The 24,391-nt window shown below is 43.3% G+C and overlaps 1 protein-coding gene across 1 annotated transcript in view; it reads left to right on the forward strand.

Annotated features, from left to right (window-relative positions):
* Positions 1 to 24,391, forward strand: part of LOC115120877 (intermembrane lipid transfer protein VPS13C-like) — a 99,334-nt gene that overhangs the window by 66,690 nt on the left and 8,253 nt on the right. Inside the window, 4 exon segments of the mRNA XM_065016312.1 lie at positions 16,863 to 16,936; positions 18,665 to 18,771; positions 19,248 to 19,488; positions 20,853 to 20,991. Coding sequence (XP_064872384.1) covers positions 16,863 to 16,936; positions 18,665 to 18,771; positions 19,248 to 19,488; positions 20,853 to 20,991 — 561 coding nt within the window.

Here is a 24,391-nt window from a genome sequence, read left to right on the forward strand (position 1 = left end):
TATTGAGGGAGGAGAGGTTAGAGGTTAACACCATCAGTGTTGTTGTAGTACCTCATACAGGGATCTATAATATAATGAGGTTAGAGGTTAACACCATCAGTGTTGTTGTAGTACCTCATACAGGGATCTATAATATGAGGTTAGAGGTTAACACCATCAGTGTTGTTGTAGTACCTCATACAGGGATCTATAATATAATGAGGGAGGAGAGGTTAGAGGTTAAAGGTTAACACCATCAGTGTTGTTGTAGTACCTCATACAGGGATCTGTAATATAATGAGGGAGGAGAGGTTAGAGGTTAACACCATCACCTCATACAGGGATCTATAATATAATGAGGTTAGAGGTTTGTTGTACCTCATACAGGGATCTATAATATGAGGTTAGAGGTTAACACCATCTCATACAGGGATCTATAATATAATGAGGTTAGAGGTTAACACCATCAGTGTTGTTGTAGTACCTCATACAGGGATCTATAATATAATGAGGTTAGAGGTTAACACCATCAGTGTTGTTGTAGTACCTCATACAGGGATCTGTAATATAATGAGGTTAGAGGTTAACACCATCAGTGTTGTTGTAGTTCCTCATACAGGGATCTGTAATATAATGAGGGAGGAGAGGTTAGAGGTTAACACCATCAGTGTTGTTGTAGTACCTCATACAGGGATCTGTAATATAATGAGGTTAGAGGTTAACACCATCAGTGTTGTTGTAGTTCCTCATACAGGGATCTGTAATATAATGAGGGAGGAGAGGTTAGAGGTTAACACCGTCAGTGTTGTTGTAGTACCTCATACAGGGATCTGTAATATAATGAGGTTAGAGGTTAACACCGTCAGTGTTGTTGTAGTTCCTCATACAGGGATCTGTAATATAATGTTAGAGGTTAACACCGTCAGTGTTGTTGTAGTACCTCATACAGGGATCTGTAATATAATGAGGGAGGAGAGGTTAGAGGTTAACACCATCAGTGTTGTTGTAGTACCTCATACAGGGATCTATAATATAATGAGGTTAGAGGTTAACACCATCAGTGTTGTTGTAGTACCTCATACAGGGATCTATAATATGAGGTTAGAGGTTAACACCATCAGTGTTGTTGTAGTACCTCATACAGGGATCTATAATATGAGGTTAGAGGTTAACACCATCAGTGTTGTTGTAGTACCTCATACAGGGATCTATAATATAATGAGGTTAGAGGTTAACACCATCAGTGTTGTTGTAGTACCTCATACAGGGATCTATAATATAATGAGGTTAGAGGTTAACACCATCAGGGTGTTGTTTCAGTGTTGTTGTAGTACCTCATACAGGGATCTATAATATATGAATAGAGGTTAACACCATCAGTGTTGTTGTAGAGGATCTATAATATAATGAGGGTTAACACCATCAGTGTTGTTGTAGTACCTCATACAGGGATCTATAATATAATGAGGTTAGAGGTTAACACCATCAGTGTTGTTGTAGTACCTCATACAGGGATCTATAATATAATGAGGTTAGAGGTTAACACCATCAGTGTTGTTGTAGTACCTCATACAGGGATCTGTAATATAATGAGGTTAGAGGTTAACACCATCAGTGTTGTTGTAGTTCCTCATACAGGGATCTGTAATATAATGAGGGAGGAGAGGTTAGAGGTTAACACCATCAGTGTTGTTGTAGTACCTCATACAGGGATCTGTAATATAATGAGGTTAGAGGTTAACACCGTCAGTGTTGTTGTAGTACCTCATACAGGGATCTATAATATATTGAGGGAGGAGAGGTTAGAGGTTAACACCATCAGTGTTGTTGTAGTACCTCATACAGGGATCTATAATATAATGAGGTTAGAGGTTAACACCATCAGTGTTGTTGTAGTACCTCATACAGGGATCTATAATATGAGGTTAGAGGTTAACACCATCAGTGTTGTTGTAGTACCTCATACAGGGATCTATAATATAATGAGGGAGGAGAGGTTAGAGGTTAAAGGTTAACACCATCAGTGTTGTTGTAGTACCTCATACAGGGATCTGTAATATAATGAGGGAGGAGAGGTTAGAGGTTAACACCATCAGTGTTGTTGTAGTTCCTCATACAGGGATCTATAATATAATGAGGTTAGAGGTTAACACCATCAGTGTTGTTGTAGTACCTCATACAGGGATCTATAATATGAGGTTAGAGGTTAACACCATCAGTGTTGTTGTAGTACCTCATACAGGGATCTATAATATAATGAGGTTAGAGGTTAACACCATCAGTGTTGTTGTAGTACCTCATACAGGATCTATAATATAATGAGGTCTAGAGGTTACCATCATAATACAGGGATCTGTAATATAATGAGGTTAGAGGTTAACACCATCAGTGTTGTTGTAGTTCCTCATACAGGGATCTGTAATATAATGAGGGAGGAGAGGTTAGAGGTTAACACCATCAGTGTTGTTGTAGTACCTCATACAGGGATCTGTAATATAATGAGGTTAGAGGTTAACACCATCAGTGTTGTTGTAGTTCCTCATACAGGGATCTGTAATATAATGAGGGAGGAGAGGTTAGAGGTTAACACCATCAGTGTTGTTGTAGTACCTCATACAGGGATCTGTAATATAATGAGGTTAGAGGTTAACACCGTCAGTGTTGTTGTAGTACCTCATACAGGGATCTGTAATATAATGAGGGAGGAGAGTTAGGTTAACACCATCAGTGTTGTTGTAGTACCTCATACAGGGATCTATAATATAATGAGGTTAGAGGTTAACACCATCAGTGTTGTTGTAGTACCTCATACAGGGATCTATAATATAATGAGGTTAGAGGTTAACACCATCAGTGTTGTTGTAGTTCCTCATACAGGGATCTGTAATATAATGAGGGAGGAGAGGTTAGAGGTTAACACCATCAGTGTTGTTGTAGTACCTCATACAGGGATCTATAATATAATGAGGTTAGAGGTTAACACCATCAGTGTTGTTGTAGTTCCTCATACAGGGATCTGTAATATAATGAGGGAGGAGAGGTTAGAGGTTAAAGGTTAACACCATCAGTGTTGTTGTAGTACCTCATACAGGGATCTGTAATATAATGAGGGAGGAGAGGTTAGAGGTTAACACCATCAGTGTTGTTGTAGTACCTCATACAGGGATCTATAATATAATGAGGTTAGAGGTTAACACCATCAGTGTTGTTGTAGTTCCTCATACAGGGATCTATAATATAATGAGGTTAGAGGTTAACACCATCAGTGTTGTTGTAGTACCTCATACAGGGATCTATAATATGAGGTTAGAGGTTAACACCATCAGTGTTGTTGTAGTACCTCATACAGGGATCTATAATATAATGAGGTTAGAGGTTAACACCATCAGTGTTGTTGTAGTACCTCATACAGGGATCTATAATATAATGAGGTTAGAGGTTAACACCATCAGTGTTGTTGTAGTACCTCATACAGGGATCTGTAATATAATGAGGTTAGAGGTTAACACCATCAGTGTTGTTGTAGTTCCTCATACAGGGATCTGTAATATAATGAGGGAGGAGAGGTTAGAGGTTAACACCATCAGTGTTGTTGTAGTACCTCATACAGGGATCTGTAATATAATGAGGTTAGAGGTTAACACCATCAGTGTTGTTGTAGTTCCTCATACAGGGATCTGTAATATAATGAGGGAGGAGAGGTTAGAGGTTAACACCATCAGTGTTGTTGTAGTACCTCATACAGGGATCTGTAATATAATGAGGTTAGAGGTTAACACCGTCAGTGTTGTTGTAGTACCTCATACAGGGATCTGTAATATAATGAGGGAGGAGAGGTTAGAGGTTAACACCATCAGTGTTGTTGTAGTACCTCATACAGGGATCTATAATATAATGAGGTTAGAGGTTAACACCATCAGTGTTGTTGTAGTACCTCATACAGGGATCTATAATATAATGAGGTTAGAGGTTAACACCATCAGTGTTGTTGTAGTTCCTCATACAGGGATCTGTAATATAATGAGGTTAGAGGTTAACACCATCAGTGTTGTTGTAGTACCTCATACAGGGATCTGTAATATAATAATGAGGTTAGAGGTTAACACCATCAGTGTTGTTGTAGTTCCTCATACAGGGATCTATAATATAATAATGAGGTTAGAGGTTAACACCATCAGTGTTGTTGTAGTTCCTCATACAGGGATCTATAATATAATGAGGTTAGAGGTTAACACCATCAGTGTTGTTGTAGTACCTCATACAGGGATCTATAATATAATGAGGTTAGAGGTTAACACCATCAGTGTTGTTGTAGTACCTCATACAGGGATCTATAATATAATGAGGTTAGAGGTTAACACCATCAGTGTTGTTGTAGTACCTCATACAGGGATCTATAATATAATGAGGTTAGAGGTTAACACCATCAGTGTTGTTGTAGTACCTCATACAGGGATCTATAATATAATGAGGGAGGTTAACACCATCAGTGTTGTTGTAGTACCTCATACAGGGATCTATAATATAATGAGGTTAGAGGTTAACACCATCAGTGTTGTTGTAGTACCTCATACAGGGATGTAATATAATGAGGGAGGTTAACACCATCAGTGTTGTTGTAGTATCATGAGGGAGGAGAGGTTAGAGGTTAACACCATCAGTGTTGTTGTAGTACCTCATACAGGGATCTATAATATAATGAGGTTAGAGGTTAACACCATCAGTGTTGTTGTAGTTCCTCATACAGGGATCTGTAATATAATGAGGGAGGAGAGGTTAGAGGTTAACACCATCAGTGTTGTTGTAGTACCTCATACAGGGATCTGTAATATAATGAGGTTAGAGGTTAACACCATCAGTGTTGTTGTAGTACCTCATACAGGGATCTATAATATAATGAGGTTAGAGGTTAACACCGTCAGTGTTGTTGTAGTACCTCATACAGGGATCTATAATATAATGAGGTTAGAGGTTAACACCATCAGTGTTGTTGTAGTACCTCATACAGGGATCTATAATATAATGAGGTTAGAGGTTAACACCATCAGTGTTGTTGTAGTACCTCATACAGGGATCTGTAATATAATGAGGTTAGAGGTTAACACCATCAGTGTTGTTGTAGTACCTCATACAGGGATCTGTAATATAATGAGGTTAGAGGTTAACACCATCAGTGTTGTTGTAGTTCCTCATACAGGGATCTCATAATATAATGAGGTTAGAGGTTAACACCATCAGTGTTGTTGTAGTACCTCATACAGGGATCTATAATATAATGAGGTTAGAGGTTAACACCATCAGTGTTGTTGTAGTACCTCATACAGGGATCTATAATATAATGAGGTTAGAGGTTAACACCATCAGTGTTGTTGTAGTACCTCATACAGGGATCTATAATATAATGAGGTTAGAGGTTAACACCATCAGTGTTGTTGTAGTTCCTCATACAGGGATCTGTAATATAATGAGGGAGGAGAGGTTAGGTTAACACCATCAGGTTAACACCATCAGTGTTGTTGTAGTACCTCATACAGGGATCTGTAATATAATGAGGTTAGAGGTTAACACCATCAGTGTTGTTGTAGTTCCTCATACAGGGATCTGTAATATAATGAGGTTAGAGGTTAACACCATCAGTGTTGTTGTAGTACCTCATACAGGGATCTATAATATAATGAGGTTAGAGGTTAACACCATCAGTGTTGTTGTAGTACCTCATACAGGGATCAGGTTAGAGGTTGTTGTTGTAGTACCTCATACAGGGATCTGTAATATATAATGAGGTTAGAGGTTAACACCATCAGTGTTGTTGTAGTACCTCATACAGGGATCTATAATATAATGAGGTTAGAGGTTAACACCATCAGTGTTGTTGTAGTTCCTCATACAGGGATCTGTAATATAATGAGGTTAGAGGTTAACACCATCAGTGTTGTTGTAGTACCTCATACAGGGATCTGTAATATAATGAGGTTAGAGGTTAACACCATCAGTGTTGTTGTAGTACCTCATACAGGGATCTATAATATAATGAGGTTAGAGGTTAACACCATCAGTGTTGTTGTAGTACCTCATACAGGGATCTATAATATAATGAGGTTAGAGGTTAACACCATCAGTGTTGTTGTAGTACCTCATACAGGGATCTATAATATAATGAGGTTGTTAACACCATCAGTGTTGTTGTAGTACCTCATACAGGGATCTATAATATAATGAGGTTAGAGGTTAACACCATCAGTGTTGTTGTAGTACCTCATACAGGGATCTATAATATAATGAGGTTAGAGGTTAACACCATCACCTCATACAGGGATCTATAATATAATGAGGTTAGAGGTTAACACCATCAGTGTTGTTGTAGTACCTCATACAGGGATCTATAATATAATGAGGTTAGAGGTTAACACCATCAGTGTTGTTGTAGTACCTCATACAGGGATCTATAATATAATGAGGTTAGAGGTTAACACCATCAGTGTTGTTGTAGTACCTCATACAGGGATCTGTAATATAATGAGGGAGGAGAGGTTAGAGGTTAACACCATCAGTGTTGTTGTAGTACCTCATACAGGGATCTGTAATATAATGAGGTTAGAGGTTAACACCATCAGTGTTGTTGTAGTACCTCATACAGGGATCTGTAATATAATGAGGGAGGAGAGGTTAGAGGTTAACACCATCAGTGTTGTTGTAGTACCTCATACAGGGATCTATAATATAATGAGGTTAGAGGTTAACACCATCAGTGTTGTTGTAGTACCTCATACAGGGATCTATAATATAATGAGGTTAGAGGTTAACACCATCAGTGTTGTTGTAGTACCTCATACAGGGATCTGTAATATAATGAGGGGAGGAGAGGTTAGAGGTTAACACCATCAGTGTTGTTGTAGTACCTCATAGGGATCTATAATATAATGAGGTTAGAGGTTAACACCATCAGTGTTGTTGTAGTTCCTCATACAGGGATCTGTAATATAATGAGGGAGGAGAGGTTAGAGGTTAACACCATCAGTGTTGTTGTAGTACCTCATACAGGGATCTATAATATAATGAGGTTAGAGGTTAACACCATCAGTGTTGTTGTAGTACCTCATACAGGGATCTATAATATAATGAGGTTGAGGTTAGGTTAACACCATCAGTGTTGTTGTAGTACCTCATATCTGTAATATAATGAGGGGAGGAGGGATCTGTTAATATAATGAGGTTGAGGTTAACACCATCAGTGTTGTTGTAGTACCTCATACAGGGATCTATAATATAATGAGGAGGAGAGGTTAGAGGTTAACACCATCAGTGTTGTTGTAGTACCTCATACAGGGATCTATAATATAATGAGGTTAGAGGTTAACACCATCAGTGTTGTTGTAGTACCTCATACAGGGATCTATAATATGAGGTTAGAGGTTAACACCATCAGTGTTGTTGTAGTACCTCATACAGGGATCTATAATATAATGAGGGAGGAGAGGTTAGAGGTTAAAGGTTAACACCATCAGTGTTGTTGTAGTACCTCATACAGGGATCTGTAATATAATGAGGGAGGAGAGGTTAGAGGTTAACACCATCAGTGTTGTTGTAGTACCTCATACAGGGATCTATAATATAATGAGGTTAGAGGTTAACACCATCAGTGTTGTTGTAGTACCTCATACAGGGATCTATAATAATGAGGTTAGAGGTTAACACCATCAGTGTTGTTGTAGTACCTCATACAGGGATCTATAATATAATGAGGTTAGAGGTTAACACCATCAGTGTTGTTGTAGTACCTCATACAGGGATCTATAATATAATGAGGTTAGAGGTTAACACCATCAGTGTTGTTGTAGTACCTCATACAGGGATCTGTAATATAATGAGGTTAGAGGTTAACACCATCAGTGTTGTTGTAGTTCCTCATACAGGGATCTGTAATATAATGAGGGAGGAGGTTAGAGGTTAACACCATCAGTGTTGTTGTAGTACCTCATACAGGGATCTGTAATATAATGAGGTTAGAGGTTAACACCATCAGTGTTGTTGTAGTTCCTCATACAGGGATCTGTAATATAATGAGGGAGGAGAGGTTAGAGGTTAACACCATCAGTGTTGTTGTAGTACCTCATACAGGGATCTGTAATATAATGAGGTTAGAGTGTTGTTGGTTAACACCATCAGTGTTGTTGTAGTACCTCATACAGGGATCTGTAATATAATGAGGAGGAGAGGTTAGAGGTTAACACCATCAGTGTTGTTGTAGTACCTCATACAGGGATCTATAATATAATGAGGTTAGAGGTTAACACCATCAGTGTTGTTGTAGTACCTCATACAGGGATCTATAATATAATGAGGTTAGAGGTTAACACCATCAGTGTTGTTGTAGTACCTCATACAGGGATCTATAATATAATGAGGTTAGAGGTTAACACCATCAGTGTTGTTGTAGTACCTCATACAGGATCTATAATATAATGAGGTTAGAGGTTAACACCATCAGTGTTGTTGTAGTACCTCATACAGGGATCTGTAATATAATGAGGTTAGAGGTTAACACCATCAGTGTTGTTGTAGTTCCTCATACAGGGATCTGTAATATAATGAGGAGGAGAGGTTAGAGGTTAACACCATCAGTGTTGTTGTAGTACCTCATACAGGGATCTGTAATATAATGAGGTTAGAGGTTAACACCATCAGTGTTGTTGTAGTTCCTCATACAGGGATCTGTAATATAATGAGGGAGGAGAGGTTAGAGGTTAACACCATCAGTGTTGTTGTAGTACCTCATACAGGGATCTGTAATATAATGAGGTTAGAGGTTAACACCATCAGTGTTGTTGTAGTTCCTCATACAGGGATCTGTAATATAATGAGGTTAGAGGTTAACACCATCAGTGTTGTTGTAGTACCTCATACAGGGATCTGTAATATAATGAGGTTAGAGGTTAACACCATCAGTGTTGTTGTAGTTCCTCATACAGGGATCTGTAATATAATGAGGGAGGAGAGGTTAGAGGTTAACACCATCAGTGTTGTTGTAGTACCTCATACAGGGATCTGTAATATAATGAGGTTAGAGGTTAACACCGTCAGTGTTGTTGTAGTACCTCATACAGGGATCTGTAATATAATGAGGTTAGAGGTTAACACCATCAGTGTTGTTGTAGTTCCTCATACAGGGATCTGTAATATAATGAGGAGGAGAGGTTAGAGGAGGTTAACACCATCAGTGTTGTTGTAGTACCTCATACAGGGATCTGTAATATAATGAGGGAGGAGAAGTTAGAGGTTAAAGGTTAACACCATCAGTGTTGTTGTAGTTCCTCATACAGGGATCTGTAATATAATGAGGGAGGAGAGGTTAGAGGTTAAAGGTTAACACCATCAGTGTTGTTGTAGTTCCTCATACAGGGATCTATAATATAATGAGGTTAGAGGTTAACACCATCAGTGTTGTTGTAGTACCTCATACAGGGATCTATAATATGAGGTTAGAGGTTAACACCATCAGTGTTGTTGTAGTACCTCATACAGGGATCTATAATATAATGAGGTTAGAGGTTAACACCATCAGTGTTGTTGTAGTACCTCATACAGGGATCTGTAATATAATGAGGTTAGAGGTTAACACCATCAGTGTTGTTGTAGTACCTCATACAGGGATCTGTAATATAATGAGGTTAGAGGTTAACACCATCAGTGTTGTTGTAGTACCTCATACAGGGATCTGTAATATAATGAGGGAGGAGAGATTAGAGGTTAACACCATCAGTGTTGTTGTAGTACCTCATACAGGGATCTATAATATAATGAGGTTAGAGGTTAACACCATCAGTGTTGTTGTACTTCCTCATACAGGGATCTGTAATATAATGAGGGAGGAGAGGTTAGAGGTTAACACTGTCTGTGTTGTTGTAGTTCCTCATACAGGGATCTAATATAATGAGGGAGGAGGTTAGAGGTTAACACCATCAGTGTTGTTGTAGTACCTCATACAGGGATCTATAATATAATGAGGTTAGAGGTTAACACCATCAGTGTTGTTGTAGTACCTCATACAGGGATCTATAATATAATGAGGTTAGAGGTTAACACCATCAGTGTTGTTGTAGTTCCTCATACAGGGATCTGTAATATAATGAGGTTAGAGGTTAACACCATCAGTGTTGTTGTAGTTCCTCATACAGGGATCTGTAATATAATGAGGTTAGAGGTTAACACCATCAGTGTTGTTGTAGTTCCTCATACAGGGATCTGTAATATAATGAGGTTAGAGGTTAACACTGTCTGTTGTTGTAGTACCTCATACAGGGATCTATAATATAATGAGGTTAGAGGTTAACACAGTCAGTGTTGTTGTAGTTCCTCATACAGGGATCTGTAATATAATGAGGGAGGAGAGGTTAGAGGTTAACACCATCAGTGTTGTTGTAGTACCTCATACAGGGATCTATAATATAATGAGGTTAGAGGTTAACACCATCAGTGTTGTTGTAGTTCCTCATACAGGGATCTGTAATATAATGAGGGAGGAGAGGTTAGAGGTTAAAGGTTAACACCATCAGTGTTGTTGTAGTACCTCATACAGGGATCTGTAATATAATGAGGGAGGAGAGGTTAGAGGTTAACACCATCAGTGTTGTTGTAGTTCCTCATACAGGGATCTATAATATAATGAGGTTAGAGGTTAACACCATCAGTGTTGTTGTAGTACCTCATACAGGGATCTATAATATGAGGTTAGAGGTTAACACCATCAGTGTTGTTGTAGTACCTCATACAGGGATCTATAATATAATGAGGTTAGAGGTTAACACCATCAGTGTTGTTGTAGTACCTCATACAGGGATCTATAATATAATGAGGTTAGAGGTTAACACCATCAGTGTTGTTGTAGTACCTCATACAGGGATCTATAATATAATGAGGTTAGAGGTTAACACCATCAGTGTTGTTGTAGTTCCTCATACAGGGATCTGTAATATAATGAGGAGGAGAGGTTAGAGGTTAACACCATCAGTGTTGTTGTAGTACCTCATACAGGGATCTGTAATATAATGAGGTTAGAGGTTAACACCATCAGTGTTGTTGTAGTTCCTCATACAGGGATCTGTAATATAATGAGGAGGAGAGAGAGGTTAACACCATCAGTGTTGTTGTAGTACCTCATACAGGGATCTGTAATATAATGAGGTTAGAGGTTAACACCATCAGTGTTGTTGTAGTACCTCATACAGGGATCTGTAATATAATGAGGGAGGAGAGTTAGAGGTTAACACCATCAGTGTTGTTGTAGTACCTCATACAGGGATCTATAATATAATGAGGTTAGAGGTTAACACCATCAGTGTTGTTGTAGTACCTCATACAGGGATCTGTAATATAATGAGGTTAGAGGTTAACACCATCAGTGTTGTTGTAGTTCCTCATACAGGGATCTGTAATATAATGAGGGAGGAGAGGTTAGAGAGGTTAACACCATCAGTGTTGTTGTAGTACCTCATACAGGGATCTGTAATATAATGAGGAGGAGAGGTTAGAGGTTAACACCATCAGTGTTGTTGTAGTACCTCATACAGGGATCTATAATATAATGAGGTTAGAGGTTAACACCATCAGTGTTGTTGTAGTTCCTCATACAGGGATCTATAATATAATGAGGTTAGAGGTTAACACCATCAGTGTTGTTGTAGTACCTCATACAGGGATCTATATGAGGTTAGAGGTTATCAGTGTTGTTGAGGGATCTATAATATAATGAGGTTAGAGGTTAACACCATCAGTGTTGTTGTAGTACCTCATACAGGGATCTGTAATGAGGTTAGGTTAGAGGTTAACACCATCAGTGTTGTTGTAGTTCCTCATACAGGGATCTGTAATATAATGAGGGAGGAGAGGTTAGAGGTTAACACCATCAGTGTTGTTGTAGTACCTCATACAGGGATCTGTAATATAATGAGGTTAGAGGTTAACACCATCAGTGTTGTTGTAGTACCTCATACAGGGATCTGTAATATAATGAGGGAGGAGAGATTAGAGGTTAACACCATCAGTGTTGTTGTAGTACCTCATACAGGGATCTATAATATAATGAGGTTAGAGGTTAACACCATCAGTGTTGTTGTAGTACCTCATACAGGGATCTGTAATATAATGAGGTTAGAGGTTAACACCATCAGTGTTGTTGTAGTTCCTCATACAGGGATCTGTAATATAATGAGGGAGGAGAGGTTAGAGGTTAAAGGTTAACACCATCAGTGTTGTTGTAGTACCTCATACAGGGATCTGTAATATAATGAGGTTAGAGGTTAACACCGTCAGTGTTGTTGTAGTACCTCATACAGGGATCTATAATATAATGAGGTTAGAGGTTAACACCATCAGTGTTGTTGTAGTACCTCATACAGGGATCTATAATATAATGAGGTTAGAGGTTAACACCATCAGTGTTGTTGTAGTTCCTCATACAGGGATCTGTAATATGAGGTTAGAGGTTAACACCATCAGTGTTGTTGTACTTCCTCATACAGGGATCTGTAATATAATGAGGGAGGAGAGGTTAGAGGTTAACACTGTCTGTGTTGTTGTAGTTCCTCATACAGGGATCTGTAATATAATGAGGGAGGAGAGGTTAGAGGTTAACACCATCAGTGTTGTTGTAGTACCTCATACAGGGATCTATAATATAATGAGGTTAGAGGTTAACACCATCAGTGTTGTTGTAGTTCCTCATACAGGGATCTGTAATATAATGAGGGAGGAGAGGTTAGAGGTTAACACCATCAGTGTTGTTGTAGTACCTCATACAGGGATCTGTAATATAATGAGGGAGGAGAGGTTAGAGGTTAACACCATCAGTGTTGTTGTAGTTCCTCATACAGGGATCTATAATATAATGAGGTTAGAGGTTAACACCATCAGTGTTGTTGTAGTACCTCATACAGGGATCTATAATATGAGGTTAGAGGTTAACACCATCAGTGTTGTTGTAGTACCTCATACAGGGATCTATAATATAATGAGGTTAGAGGTTAACACCATCAGTGTTGTTGTAGTACCTCATACAGGGATCTATAATATAATGAGGTTAGAGGTTAACACCATCAGTGTTGTTGTAGTACCTCATACAGGGATCTATAATATAATGAGGTTAGAGGTTAACACCATCAGTGTTGTTGTAGTTCCTCATACAGGGATCTGTAATATAATGAGGTTAGAGGTTAACACCATCAGTGTTGTTGTAGTACCTCATACAGGGATCTGTAATATAATGAGGTTAGAGGTTAACACCATCAGTGTTGTTGTAGTTCCTCATACAGGGATCTGTAATATAATGAGGGAGGAGAGGTTAGAGGTTAAAGGTTAACACCATCAGTGTTGTTGTAGTACCTCATACAGGGATCTGTAATATAATGAGGTTAGAGGTTAACACCGTCAGTGTTGTTGTAGTACCTCATACAGGGATCTGTAATATAATGAGGGAGGAGAGATTAGAGGTTAACACCATCAGTGTTGTTGTAGTACCTCATACAGGGATCTATAATATAATGAGGTTAGAGGTTAACACCATCAGTGTTGTTGTAGTACCTCATACAGGGATCTGTAATATAATGAGGTTAGAGGTTAACACCATCAGTGTTGTTGTAGTTCCTCATACAGGGATCTGTAATATAATGAGGTTAGAGGTTAAAGGTTAACACCATCAGTGTTGTTGTAGTACCTCATACAGGGATCTGTAATATAATGAGGGAGGAGAGGTTAGAGGTTAACACCATCAGTGTTGTTGTAGTACCTCATACAGGGATCTATAATATAATGAGGTTAGAGGTTAACACCATCAGTGTTGTTGTAGTTCCTCATACAGGGATCTATAATATAATGAGGTTAGAGGTTAACACCATCAGTGTTGTTGTAGTACCTCATACAGGGATCTATAATATGAGGTTAGAGGTTAACACCATCAGTGTTGTTGTAGTACCTCATACAGGGATCTATAATATAATGAGGTTAGAGGTTAACACCATCAGTGTTGTTGTAGTACCTCATACAGGGATCTGTAATATAATGAGGTTAGAGGTTAACACCATCAGTGTTGTTGTAGTTCCTCATACAGGGATCTGTAATATAATGAGGTTAGAGGTTAACACCATCAGTGTTGTTGTAGTACCTCATACAGGGATCTGTAATATAATGAGGTTAGAGGTTAACACCGTCAGTGTTGTTGTAGTACCTCATACAGGGATCTGTAATATAATGAGGGAGGAGAGATTAGAGGTTAACACCATCAGTGTTGTTGTAGTACCTCATACAGGGATCTATAATATAATGAGGTTAGAGGTTAACACCATCAGTGTTGTTGTAGTACCTCATACAGGGATCTGTAATATAATGAGGGAGGAGAGGTTAGAGGTTAACACCATCAGTGTTGTTGTAGTACCTCATACAGGGATCTATAATATAATGAGGTTAGAGGTTAACACCATCAGTGTTGTAGTAGTACCTCATACAGGGATCTATAATATAATGAGGTTAGAGGTTAGAGGTTAACACCATCAGTGTTGTTGTAGTACCTCATACAGGGATCTATAATATAATGAGGTTAGAGGTTAACACCATCAGTGTTGTTGTAGTACCTCATACAGGGATCTATAATATAATGAGGTTAGAGGTTAACACCATCAGTGTTGTTGTAGTTCCTCATACAGGGATCTGTAATATTAATGAGGGAGGAGAGGTTAGAGAGGTTAGAGGTTAACCCCGTCAGGGAATCGAACCCACACCCCTGGTGTTGCAAGCACGATGCTCTGCCGAGTTAGTCATGTCTGTGTGATTTCTAATCCTCTTCCTTGTCTTTAATGTCTGAGGAAAAGTTGAAGGAGCATCAGTTAAGACCAAGAGATCAAAGACACCAATATAGTAGATGACCACACACTACACACACACACACACACACACACACACACACACACACACTCACACACACACACACACACTACATATAACACAGGACACACACCACACACACACACACACACACACACACACAGACCAGACTCACACACACCACACACACCCCTGGACACACACACTACACACACTACACACCACACACTCTACCTCATACACACACACACACTACACACACACACACACACACACACACACACACACTACACACAGACACACACACACCAGACTCTCTCACACACACACACACACCACACACACCACACACACACTACACACACACACCACACACAGACACAGACTCTACACACCACACCACACACACACACACACACACACACACACCACACACCACACACACACTACACACACTACACACACCACACACACACACCACACACATCAACACTTTCCATTACAAAAGACAGCGAAAGGTGTCCTTCCATCAATTCTTTTTAAATTAAAGTTTTCGTTTGACTCTCCATGGCAACCAGCCAGCCAATCCAGGATACCAATCCATACCGGCTGGGTGTATACTGACTGGGTATATACTGGCTGGGTGTATACTGGCTGGGTGTATACCGGCTGGGTGTATACTGACTGGGTATATACTGGCTGGGTGTATACTGGCTGGGTGTTTGTTTTCCGACTGGCTGGGTATATACTGGCTGGGTGTATACTGGGTGTATCTGTCTGGGTGTATACCGACTGGCTGGGTATATCTGGCTGAGGTGTATACCGGCTGGGTGTATACACGGCTGGGTGTGACTGTCTCTAGAGCAGCTCTGTATGTGACAGTATATACTGGCTTGGGTGACTGCTGGGTGTATACCGGCTGTATACCGACTCTGGGTATATACTGGCTGGCATCTATGTGCTTGTATTCTGTCCTACTACCGAAAACTGGGTGTATACTGGCTTTTGTGACTGGCTGGGTGTAGACTGGCTGGGTGTATACTGGCTGGGTGTATATCTGTGTATACTGGCTGAGTGTATACTCTGAGTGTGGCTGAGTGTATACTGGCTGAGTGTATACTGGCTGAGTGTATACTGGCTGAGTGTATACTGGCTGAGTGTATACTGGCTGGGTGTATACTAGATTCCATGATGTAGATGTGGTTGTCTCTGTTCTCAGTGTCTTTCTGTCTGTCTGTCTCTGAGCGTCTTGTGTCTGTCTGTCTCTGAGCGTCCTGTGACTGTCTGTTGTCTTTGACTGTCTGTCTCTGAGCGTCTTGTGAAACCTGGAGTTGTGACTGTCTGTCTCTGAGCGTCTTGTGACTGTCTGTCTCTGAGTCTTGTGACTGTCTGTCTCTGTCTCTGAGCATCTTGTGTCTGTCTGTCTCTGTCTTGTGTCTGTCTCTGAGCGTCTTGTGTAAAACGTCTTGTGTCTGTCTCTGAGCGTCTTGGTTCTGTCTGTCTCAGAGCGTCTTGTGTCTGTCTGTCTCTGAGCGTCTTGTGTCTGTCTGTCTCTGAGCGACTTGTGTCTGTCTGTCTCTGAGCGACTTGTGACCCTCTAGTCTGGAGCGACTTGTGACTTGACTGTCTGTGTCTGAGCTGACTTGTGTCTGTCTGTATCTGAGCGTCTTGTGACTGTCTGTCTGAGGTCTTGTGTCTGTCTGTCTCTGAGCGTCTTGTGACTGTCTGTCTATCTGACTGGGTCTTGTGACTGTCTGTCTGTCTCTGTCTTGTGAGCGTCTTGTGACTGTCTGAGTCTAGGATTGAGATGAATGCTAATCCTGGACTAAGGAGCATTAGAGATTCTCCAATGAGCACGGTGTCTTGTTTTGTTACTAAAACCTAGTTGGAGGGGAATGATCCGTCAAGATGCTGGTCTCATATTCAGAGCATCATAGGATGTTCTCCTCTCTTCTTTTCTCTTTCTCCCCCATGCACTTTCAAAATCTTTGCCTCTGCTAAAATGGTAATAGTTGAGATTGAGTTGAAGTCTGCCAGCCTGCATCTGGAGGTTCAGAATGCAGCAGTAGAGATGACCAGACCACAGGTACACACACACACACACACACACACACACACAGACACAGACACACACACACAGTTACTAAAACCTAGTTGGACCAGACACACACAGACACACACACACTATGTGCTTGTTTTGACCAGTTGAATCTACAGAGCATCTATGCATCTATGTTTGTTTTGTTACTAAAACCAGATTCAGCACACACAGTGCTTGTTTTGTTACTAAAACTAGCACAAAACACTCACACACACATCACACAGAGACACATGACCAGTTCTCTCACACACACACACACAGTTGAATGGACAGATTCAGAGCATACACATGTGACTTGTTTTGTCTCTACTAAAACCTACAATGGACACAGAGACAGCATCTAGTGCATTGTTTTGTTACAAACCTTCCTTTTGCTTGTTTTCCAGTAGTTGATAATGTGTTTGTTTTGTCCTACTAAAACCTAGTTGAATGGACTGACAGAGCATCTGTATCAGAGCATCTATGTGCTTGTTTTGTCCTACTAAAACCTAGTTGGATGGACTGACAGAGCATCTGTATCAGAGCATCTATGTGCTTGTTTTGTCCTACTAAAACCTAGTTGAATGGACTGACAGAGCATCTATGTGTTTGTTTTGTCCTACTAAAACCTAGTTGGATGGACTGACAGAGCATCTGTATCAGAGCATCTATGTGTTTGTTTTGTTACTAAAACCTAGTTGAATGGACTGACAGAGCATCTGTATCAGAGCATCTATGTGCTTGTTTTGTTACTAAAACCTAGTTGAATGGACTGACAGAGCATCTGTATCAGAGCATCTATGTGAAATAGAAAGAAACTGAAGATCTTGTACAGCGCTGTGTACTACTCCCTTCACAGAACAGAGCAAACTGGCTCTAACCAGAATAGAAAGACTGGTAGGCCCCGGTGCACAACTGAGCAAGAGGACAAGTACATTAGAGTGTCTAGTTTGAGAAACAGACGCCTCACAAGTTCTCATTTGGCAGCATCATTAAATAGTACCCGCAAAACACCAGTCTCAACGTCAACAGTGAAGAGGCGACTCTGGAATGCTGGCCTTCAAGGCAGAGTTGGGAAAAAAATCCATATCTCAGACTGGCCAATAAAAATAAAAGATTAAGATGGGCAAAAGAACACAGACACTGGACAGAGGAATGCCAGCATCCCGGAGTCACCTCTTCACTGTTGACGTTGAGTCTGGACAGAGGAACTCTGCCTAGAAGGCCAGCATCCCAGAGTCACCTCTTCACTGTTGACGTTGAGTCTGGACAGAGGAACTCTGCCTAGAAGGCCAGCATCCCAGAGTCACCTCTTCACTGTTGACGTTGAGTCTGGACAGAGGAACTCTGCCTAGAAGGCCAGCATCCCGGAGTCGCCTCTTCACTGTTGACGTTGAGTCTGATATAATCTTGTCTCTTCCTGTTCAGTACCTAACCATGGTGGACCTGCTAGAGTCTATAGACTGATATCATGTTGTCTCTTCCTGTTCAGTACCTAACCATGGTGGACCTGCTAGAGTCTGATATAATCTAGTCTCTTCCTGTTCAGTACCTAACCATGGTGGACCTGCTAGAGTCTATAGACTGATATAATCTAGTCTCTTCCTGTTCAGTACCTAACCATGGTGGACCTGCTAGAGTCTATAGACTGATATCATGTTGTCTCTTCCTGTTCAGTACCTAACCATGGTGGACCTGCTAGAGTCTGATATAATCTTGTCTCTTCCTGTTCAGTACCTAACCATGGTGGACCTGCTAGAGTCTATAGACTGTATGGTGAAGAATGGACCCTACAGGAAGTTCAGACCTGATGTACCAGTACACACAAATGCCAAGCACTGGTAAGTCAACCAGTCAACCAGTCAGCCAGTCAGCCAGTCAGTCAGTCAGTCAGTCAGCCAGCCAGCCAGCCAGTCAGTCAACCAGCCAACCATTGTCAGCCAACAAACCAGCCAGCCAGCCAGCCAGCCAGCCAACCAGTCAGCCAGCCAACCAGCCAGTCAGCCAGCCAGCCAACCAGCCAGTCAGCAAACCAACCAGTCAGCCAGCCAACCAGCCAGTCAGCCAACCAACCAGTCACCACTCCATACATCCTAAAGAGCAGTACTAGTCAACGTTGTTCATGGTATCTGTTTATCAGGATGGTGTCAAAACAATTTGAACTTTTCTGATTTGTTGTTGTTGTCTTCAATCCTAATTGAAAGATGTATACCTGCAGACGTGTTGTTGGGATGGGAGTTTCATCTTGAGGTTTTATTAGACAAAGCCCACTGATCTCCATCTCAGCACCTTAACGGTAGTGTGGCGCTGTTTCCAGGTGGAAGTACAGTATGAACAGCATCCTGGACGTTCACGTCAGACGTTTCAACCAGATGTGGTCGTGGTCCAACATCAGGAAGCACCGCCACACTCTGAAGACCTACAGGGCAGCCTACAAGGCCAAACTACTGACAACACAGGGCAAACTCCGAGAGGACCAAGAGAAGCAGATACAGGACCTGGAGAAGAGCCTGGATGTCTTCAACATCACGTTGGCCCGGCAACAAGCACAGATGGAGGTTTGTCTAATATCTGTTGTAACCGGGAGGCATCTACAGTATACCACTGGGGTTTTTACAAACCAGGTCAATGGGGGTTTTGTGGAGGGTTCTCCCCATGGACCTGTGTCTGAACTATCTCTGTCTCCCTCCCTCCTCCTATCTCCCTCCCTCCCTCCTCCTATCTCCCTCCCTCCCTCCTCCTATATCCCTCCCTCCCTCCTCCTATATCCCTCCCTCCTCCTGTCTGTCTCTCTCCTTGCTTTCTCCTCCTCCTGTCTGTCTGTCACCCTCCCTCCTGTCTGTCTGTCACCCTCCCTCCTGTCTGTCTGTCTCCCTCCTCCTGTCTGTCTCTCTCCTGGCTTTCTCCTCCTCCTGTCTGTCTGTCACCCTCCCTCCTGTCTCTCTCCCTCCTCCTCCTCTCTCCCTCCTGCTTTTGTCTCTTTCCCCCTCTCTCCTCCTGTCTCCCCCTCCCTCCTCCTGTCTCCCCCTCCCTCCTCCCTCTCTCCCTCCCTCCTCCTGTCTCTCCCTCCCTCCTCCTGTCTCTCCCTCCCTCCTCCTGTCTCTCCCTCCCTCCTCCTGTCTCTCCCTCCCTCCTCCTGTCTTTCCCTCCCTCCTCCTCTCTCTCCCTCCCTCCCTCCCTCCTCCTCTCTCTCTCTCTCTCTCCCTCCCTCCCTCCTCCTGTCTCTCCCTCCCTCCTCCTGTCTCTCCCTCCCTCCTCCTGTCTCCTCCCTCCCTCCTCCTGTCTCTCTCTCCCTCCCTCCCTCCTCCTGTCTCTCTCTCCCTCCCTCCCTCCTCCTGTCTCTCTCTCCCTCCCTCCCTCTCTCTCTCCCTCCCTCCCTCCTCCTGTCTCTCTCCCTCCCTCCCTCCCTCCTCCTGTCTCTCCCTCCCTCCCTCCTCCTTCTCTCTCTCCCTCCCTCCCTCCTCCTGTCTCTCTCTCCCTCCCTCCCTCCTCCTGTCTCTCTCTCCCTCCCTCCCTCCTCCTGTCTCTCTCTCCCTCCCTCCCTCCTCCTGTCTCTCTCTCCCTCCCTCCCTCCTCCTGTCTCTCTCTCCCTCCCTCCCTCCTCCTGTCTCTCTCTCTTTCCCTCCCTCCTCCTGTCTCTCTCTCCCTCCCTCCCTCCTCCTGTCTCTCTCTCCCTCCCTCCCTCCTCCTGTCTCTCTCTCCCTCCCTCCCTCCCTCCGTCTCTCTCTCCCTCCCTCCCTCCCTCCGTCTCTCTCTCTCTCCCTCCCCCTCCCTCCCCCTCCCTCCCTCCCTCCCTCCCTCCTCCTGTCTCTCTCTCCCTCCTCCTCCTCTCCCCCTCCCTCCCCCTCCCTCCTCTCTCCCCCTCCCTCCTCTCCCTCCTCTCTCCCTCCCTCCTCTCCTTCCCTCCTCCTCCCTCCTCCAGGTGATCCGGTCAGGGCAGAAGGTGGTAGCTAAGAAGGCTGTGGCCGGCCAGAAGCAGGGAGGAGGGTTTTTCAGCAGCTTCTTTGGAAGGAAGGAAGGGAAGAAGAAAGAGCAGGAACAGGAAACCCAGGAGGAAGAGGGTGAGAACTCCTCAGTTACCACACACGCGCGCACACACACACAAAATCAGGAACAGGTAACCAATGAACAGGCCACTCTTGTTAGTCTCAAGATACTAACAAACTTACGACCAGCTAACCCTCAAGAGACTAACAAACTAACGTCCAGCTAACCCTCAAGAGACTAACAAACTAATGACCAGCTAACCCTCAAGAGACTAACAAACTAACGTCCAGCTAACCCTCAAGAGACTAACAAACTAATGACCAGCTAACCCTCAAGAGACTAACAAACAAACGACCAGCTAACCCTCAAGAGACTAGCAGAATAACGACCAGCTAACCCTCAAGAGACTAACAACCAGCTAACCCTCGAGAGACTAACAAACTAACAACCAGCTAACCCTCCACAGACTAACAAACTAACGACCAGCTAACCCTCAAGAGACTAACAAACTAACGACCAGCTAACCCTCCAGAAACTAACGACCAGCTAACCCTCAAGAGACTAACATACTAACGACCAGCTAACCCTCCACAGACTAACAAACTAACGACCAGCTAACCCTCAAGAGACTAACGACCAGCTAACCCTCAAGAGACTAACAAACTAACGACCAGCTAACCCTCAAGAGACTAACGACCAGCTAACCCTCAAAAGACTAACGACCAGCTAACCCTCAAGAGACCAACGACCAGCTAACCCTCAAGAGACCAACGACCAGCTAACCCTCAAGAGACCAACGACCAGCTAACCCTCAAGAGACCAACGACCAGCTAACCCTCAAGAGACCAACGACCAGCTAACCCTCAAGAGACCAACGACCAGCTAACCCTCGAGACCAACGACCAGCTAACCCTCGAGACCAACGACCAGCTAACCCTCGAGACCAACGACCAGCTAACCCTCGAGACCAACGACCAGCTAACCCTCGAGACCAACGACCAGCTAACCCTCCAGAGACTAACGACCAGCTAACCCTCCAGAGACTAACGACCAGCTAACCCTCCAGAGACTAACGACCAGCTAACCCTCCAGAGACTAACGACCAGCTAACCCTCCAGAGACTAACGACCAGCTAACCCTCCAGAGACTAAGGACCAGCTAACCCTCCAGAGACTAAGGACCAGCTAACCCTCCAGAGACTAAGGACCAGCTAACCCTCCAGAGACTAAGGACCAGCTAACCCTCCAGAGACTAAGGACCAGCTAACCCTCCAGAGACTAAGGACCAGCTAACCCTCCAGAGACTAAGGACCAGCTAACCCTCCAGAGACTAAGGACCAGCTAACCCTCCAGAGACTAAGGACCAGCTAACCCTCCAGAGACTAAGGACCAGCTAACCCTCCAGAGACTAAGGACCAGCTAACCCTCCAGAGACTAAGGACCAGCTAACCCTCCAGAGACTAAGGACCAGCTAACCCTCCAGAGACTAAGGACCAGCTAACCCTCCAGAGACTAAGGACCAGCTAACCCTCCAGAGACTAAGGACCAGCTAACCCTCCAGAGACTAAGGACCAGCTAACCCTCCAGAGACTAAGGACCAGCTAACCCTCCAGAGACTAAGGACCAGCTAACCCTCCAGAGACTAAGGACCAGCTAACCCTCCAGAGACTAAGGACCAGCTAACCCTCCGGAGACTAAGGACCAGCTAACCCTCCGGAGACTAAGGACCAGCTAACCCTCCGGAGACTAAGGACCAGCTAACCCTCCGGAGACTAAGGACCAGCTAACCCTCCGGAGACTAAGGACCAGCTAACCCTCCGGAGACTAAGGACCAGCTAACCCTCCGGAGACTAAGGACCAGCTAACCCTCCGGAGACTAACGACCAGCTAACCCTCCGGAGACTAACGACCAGCTAACCCTCCGGAGACTAACGACCAGCTAACCCTCAAGAGACTAGCAGACTAACGACCAGCTAACCCTCAAGAGACTAGCAGACTAACGACCAGCTAACCCTCAAGAGACTAGCAGACTAACGACCAGCTAACCCTCAAGAGACTAGCAGACTAACGACCAGCTAACCCTCAAGAGACTAACAACCAGCTAACCCTAAAGAGACTAACGACCAGCTAACCCTCAAGAGACTAAGGACCAGCTAACCCTCCGGAGACTAACGACCAGCTAACCCTCCGGAGACTAACGACCAGCTAATCCTCAAGAGACTAACAAACTAACGACCAGCTAACCCTCCACAGACTAACAAACTAACGACCAGCTAACCCTCAAGAGACTAACAAACTAACGACCAGCTAACCCTCAAGAGACTAACAAACTAACGACCAGCTAACCCTCAAGAGACTAACAAACTAACGACCAGCTAACCCTCCAGAGAGTAACAAACTAACGACCAGCTAACCCTCCAGAAACTAACGACCAGCTAACCCTCCAGAAACTAACGACCAGCTAACCCTCCACAGACTAACAAACTAACGACCAGCTAACCCTCAAGAGACTAACAAACTAACGACCAGCTAACCCTCAAGAGACTAACAAACTAACGACCAGCTAACCCTCAAGAGACTAACAAACTAACGACCAGCTAACCCTCCAGAGAGTAACAAACTAACGACCAGCTAACCCTCCAGAAACTAACGACCAGCTAACCCTCCAGAAACTAACGACCAGCTAACCCTCAAGAGACTAACGACCAGCTAACCCTCAAGAGACTAACAAACTAACGACCAGCTAACCCTCAAGAGACTAACAAACTAACGACCAGCTAACCCTCAAGAGACTAACAAACTAACGACCAGCTAACCCTCCAGAGAGTAACAAACTAACGACCAGCTAACCCTCCAGAAACTAACGACCAGCTAACCCTCCAGAAACTAACGACCAGCTAACCCTCCACAGACTAACAAACTAACGACCAGCTAACCCTCAAGAGACTAACGACCAGCTAACCCTCAAGAGACTAACAAACTAACGACCAGCTAACCCTCAAGAGACTAACGACCAGCTAAACCTCAAGAGACCAACGACTAGCTAACCCTCGAGAGACCAACGACCAGCTAACCCTCGAGAGACCAACGACCAGCTAACCCTCGAGAGACCAACGACCAGCTAACCCTCGAGAGACCAACGACCAGCTAACCCTCGAGAGACCAACGACCAGCTAACCCTCGAGACCAACGACCAGCTAACCCTCGAGACCAACGACCAGCTAACCCTCCAGAGACTAACGACCAGCTAACCCTCCAGAGACTAACGACCAGCTAACCCTCCAGAGACTAACGACCAGCTAACCCTCCAGAGACTAACGACCAGCTAACCCTCCAGAGACTAACGACCAGCTAACCCTCCAGAGACTAACGACCAGCTAACCCTCCAGAGACTAACGACCAGCTAACCCTCCAGAGACTAACGACCAGCTAACCCTCCAGAGACTAACGACCAGCTAACCCTCCAGAGACTAAC

The sequence above is a fragment of the Oncorhynchus nerka genome, unplaced genomic scaffold, assembly GCF_034236695.1.
Source record: "Oncorhynchus nerka isolate Pitt River unplaced genomic scaffold, Oner_Uvic_2.0 unplaced_scaffold_1036, whole genome shotgun sequence".
NCBI lineage: Eukaryota > Metazoa > Chordata > Actinopteri > Salmoniformes > Salmonidae > Oncorhynchus > Oncorhynchus nerka.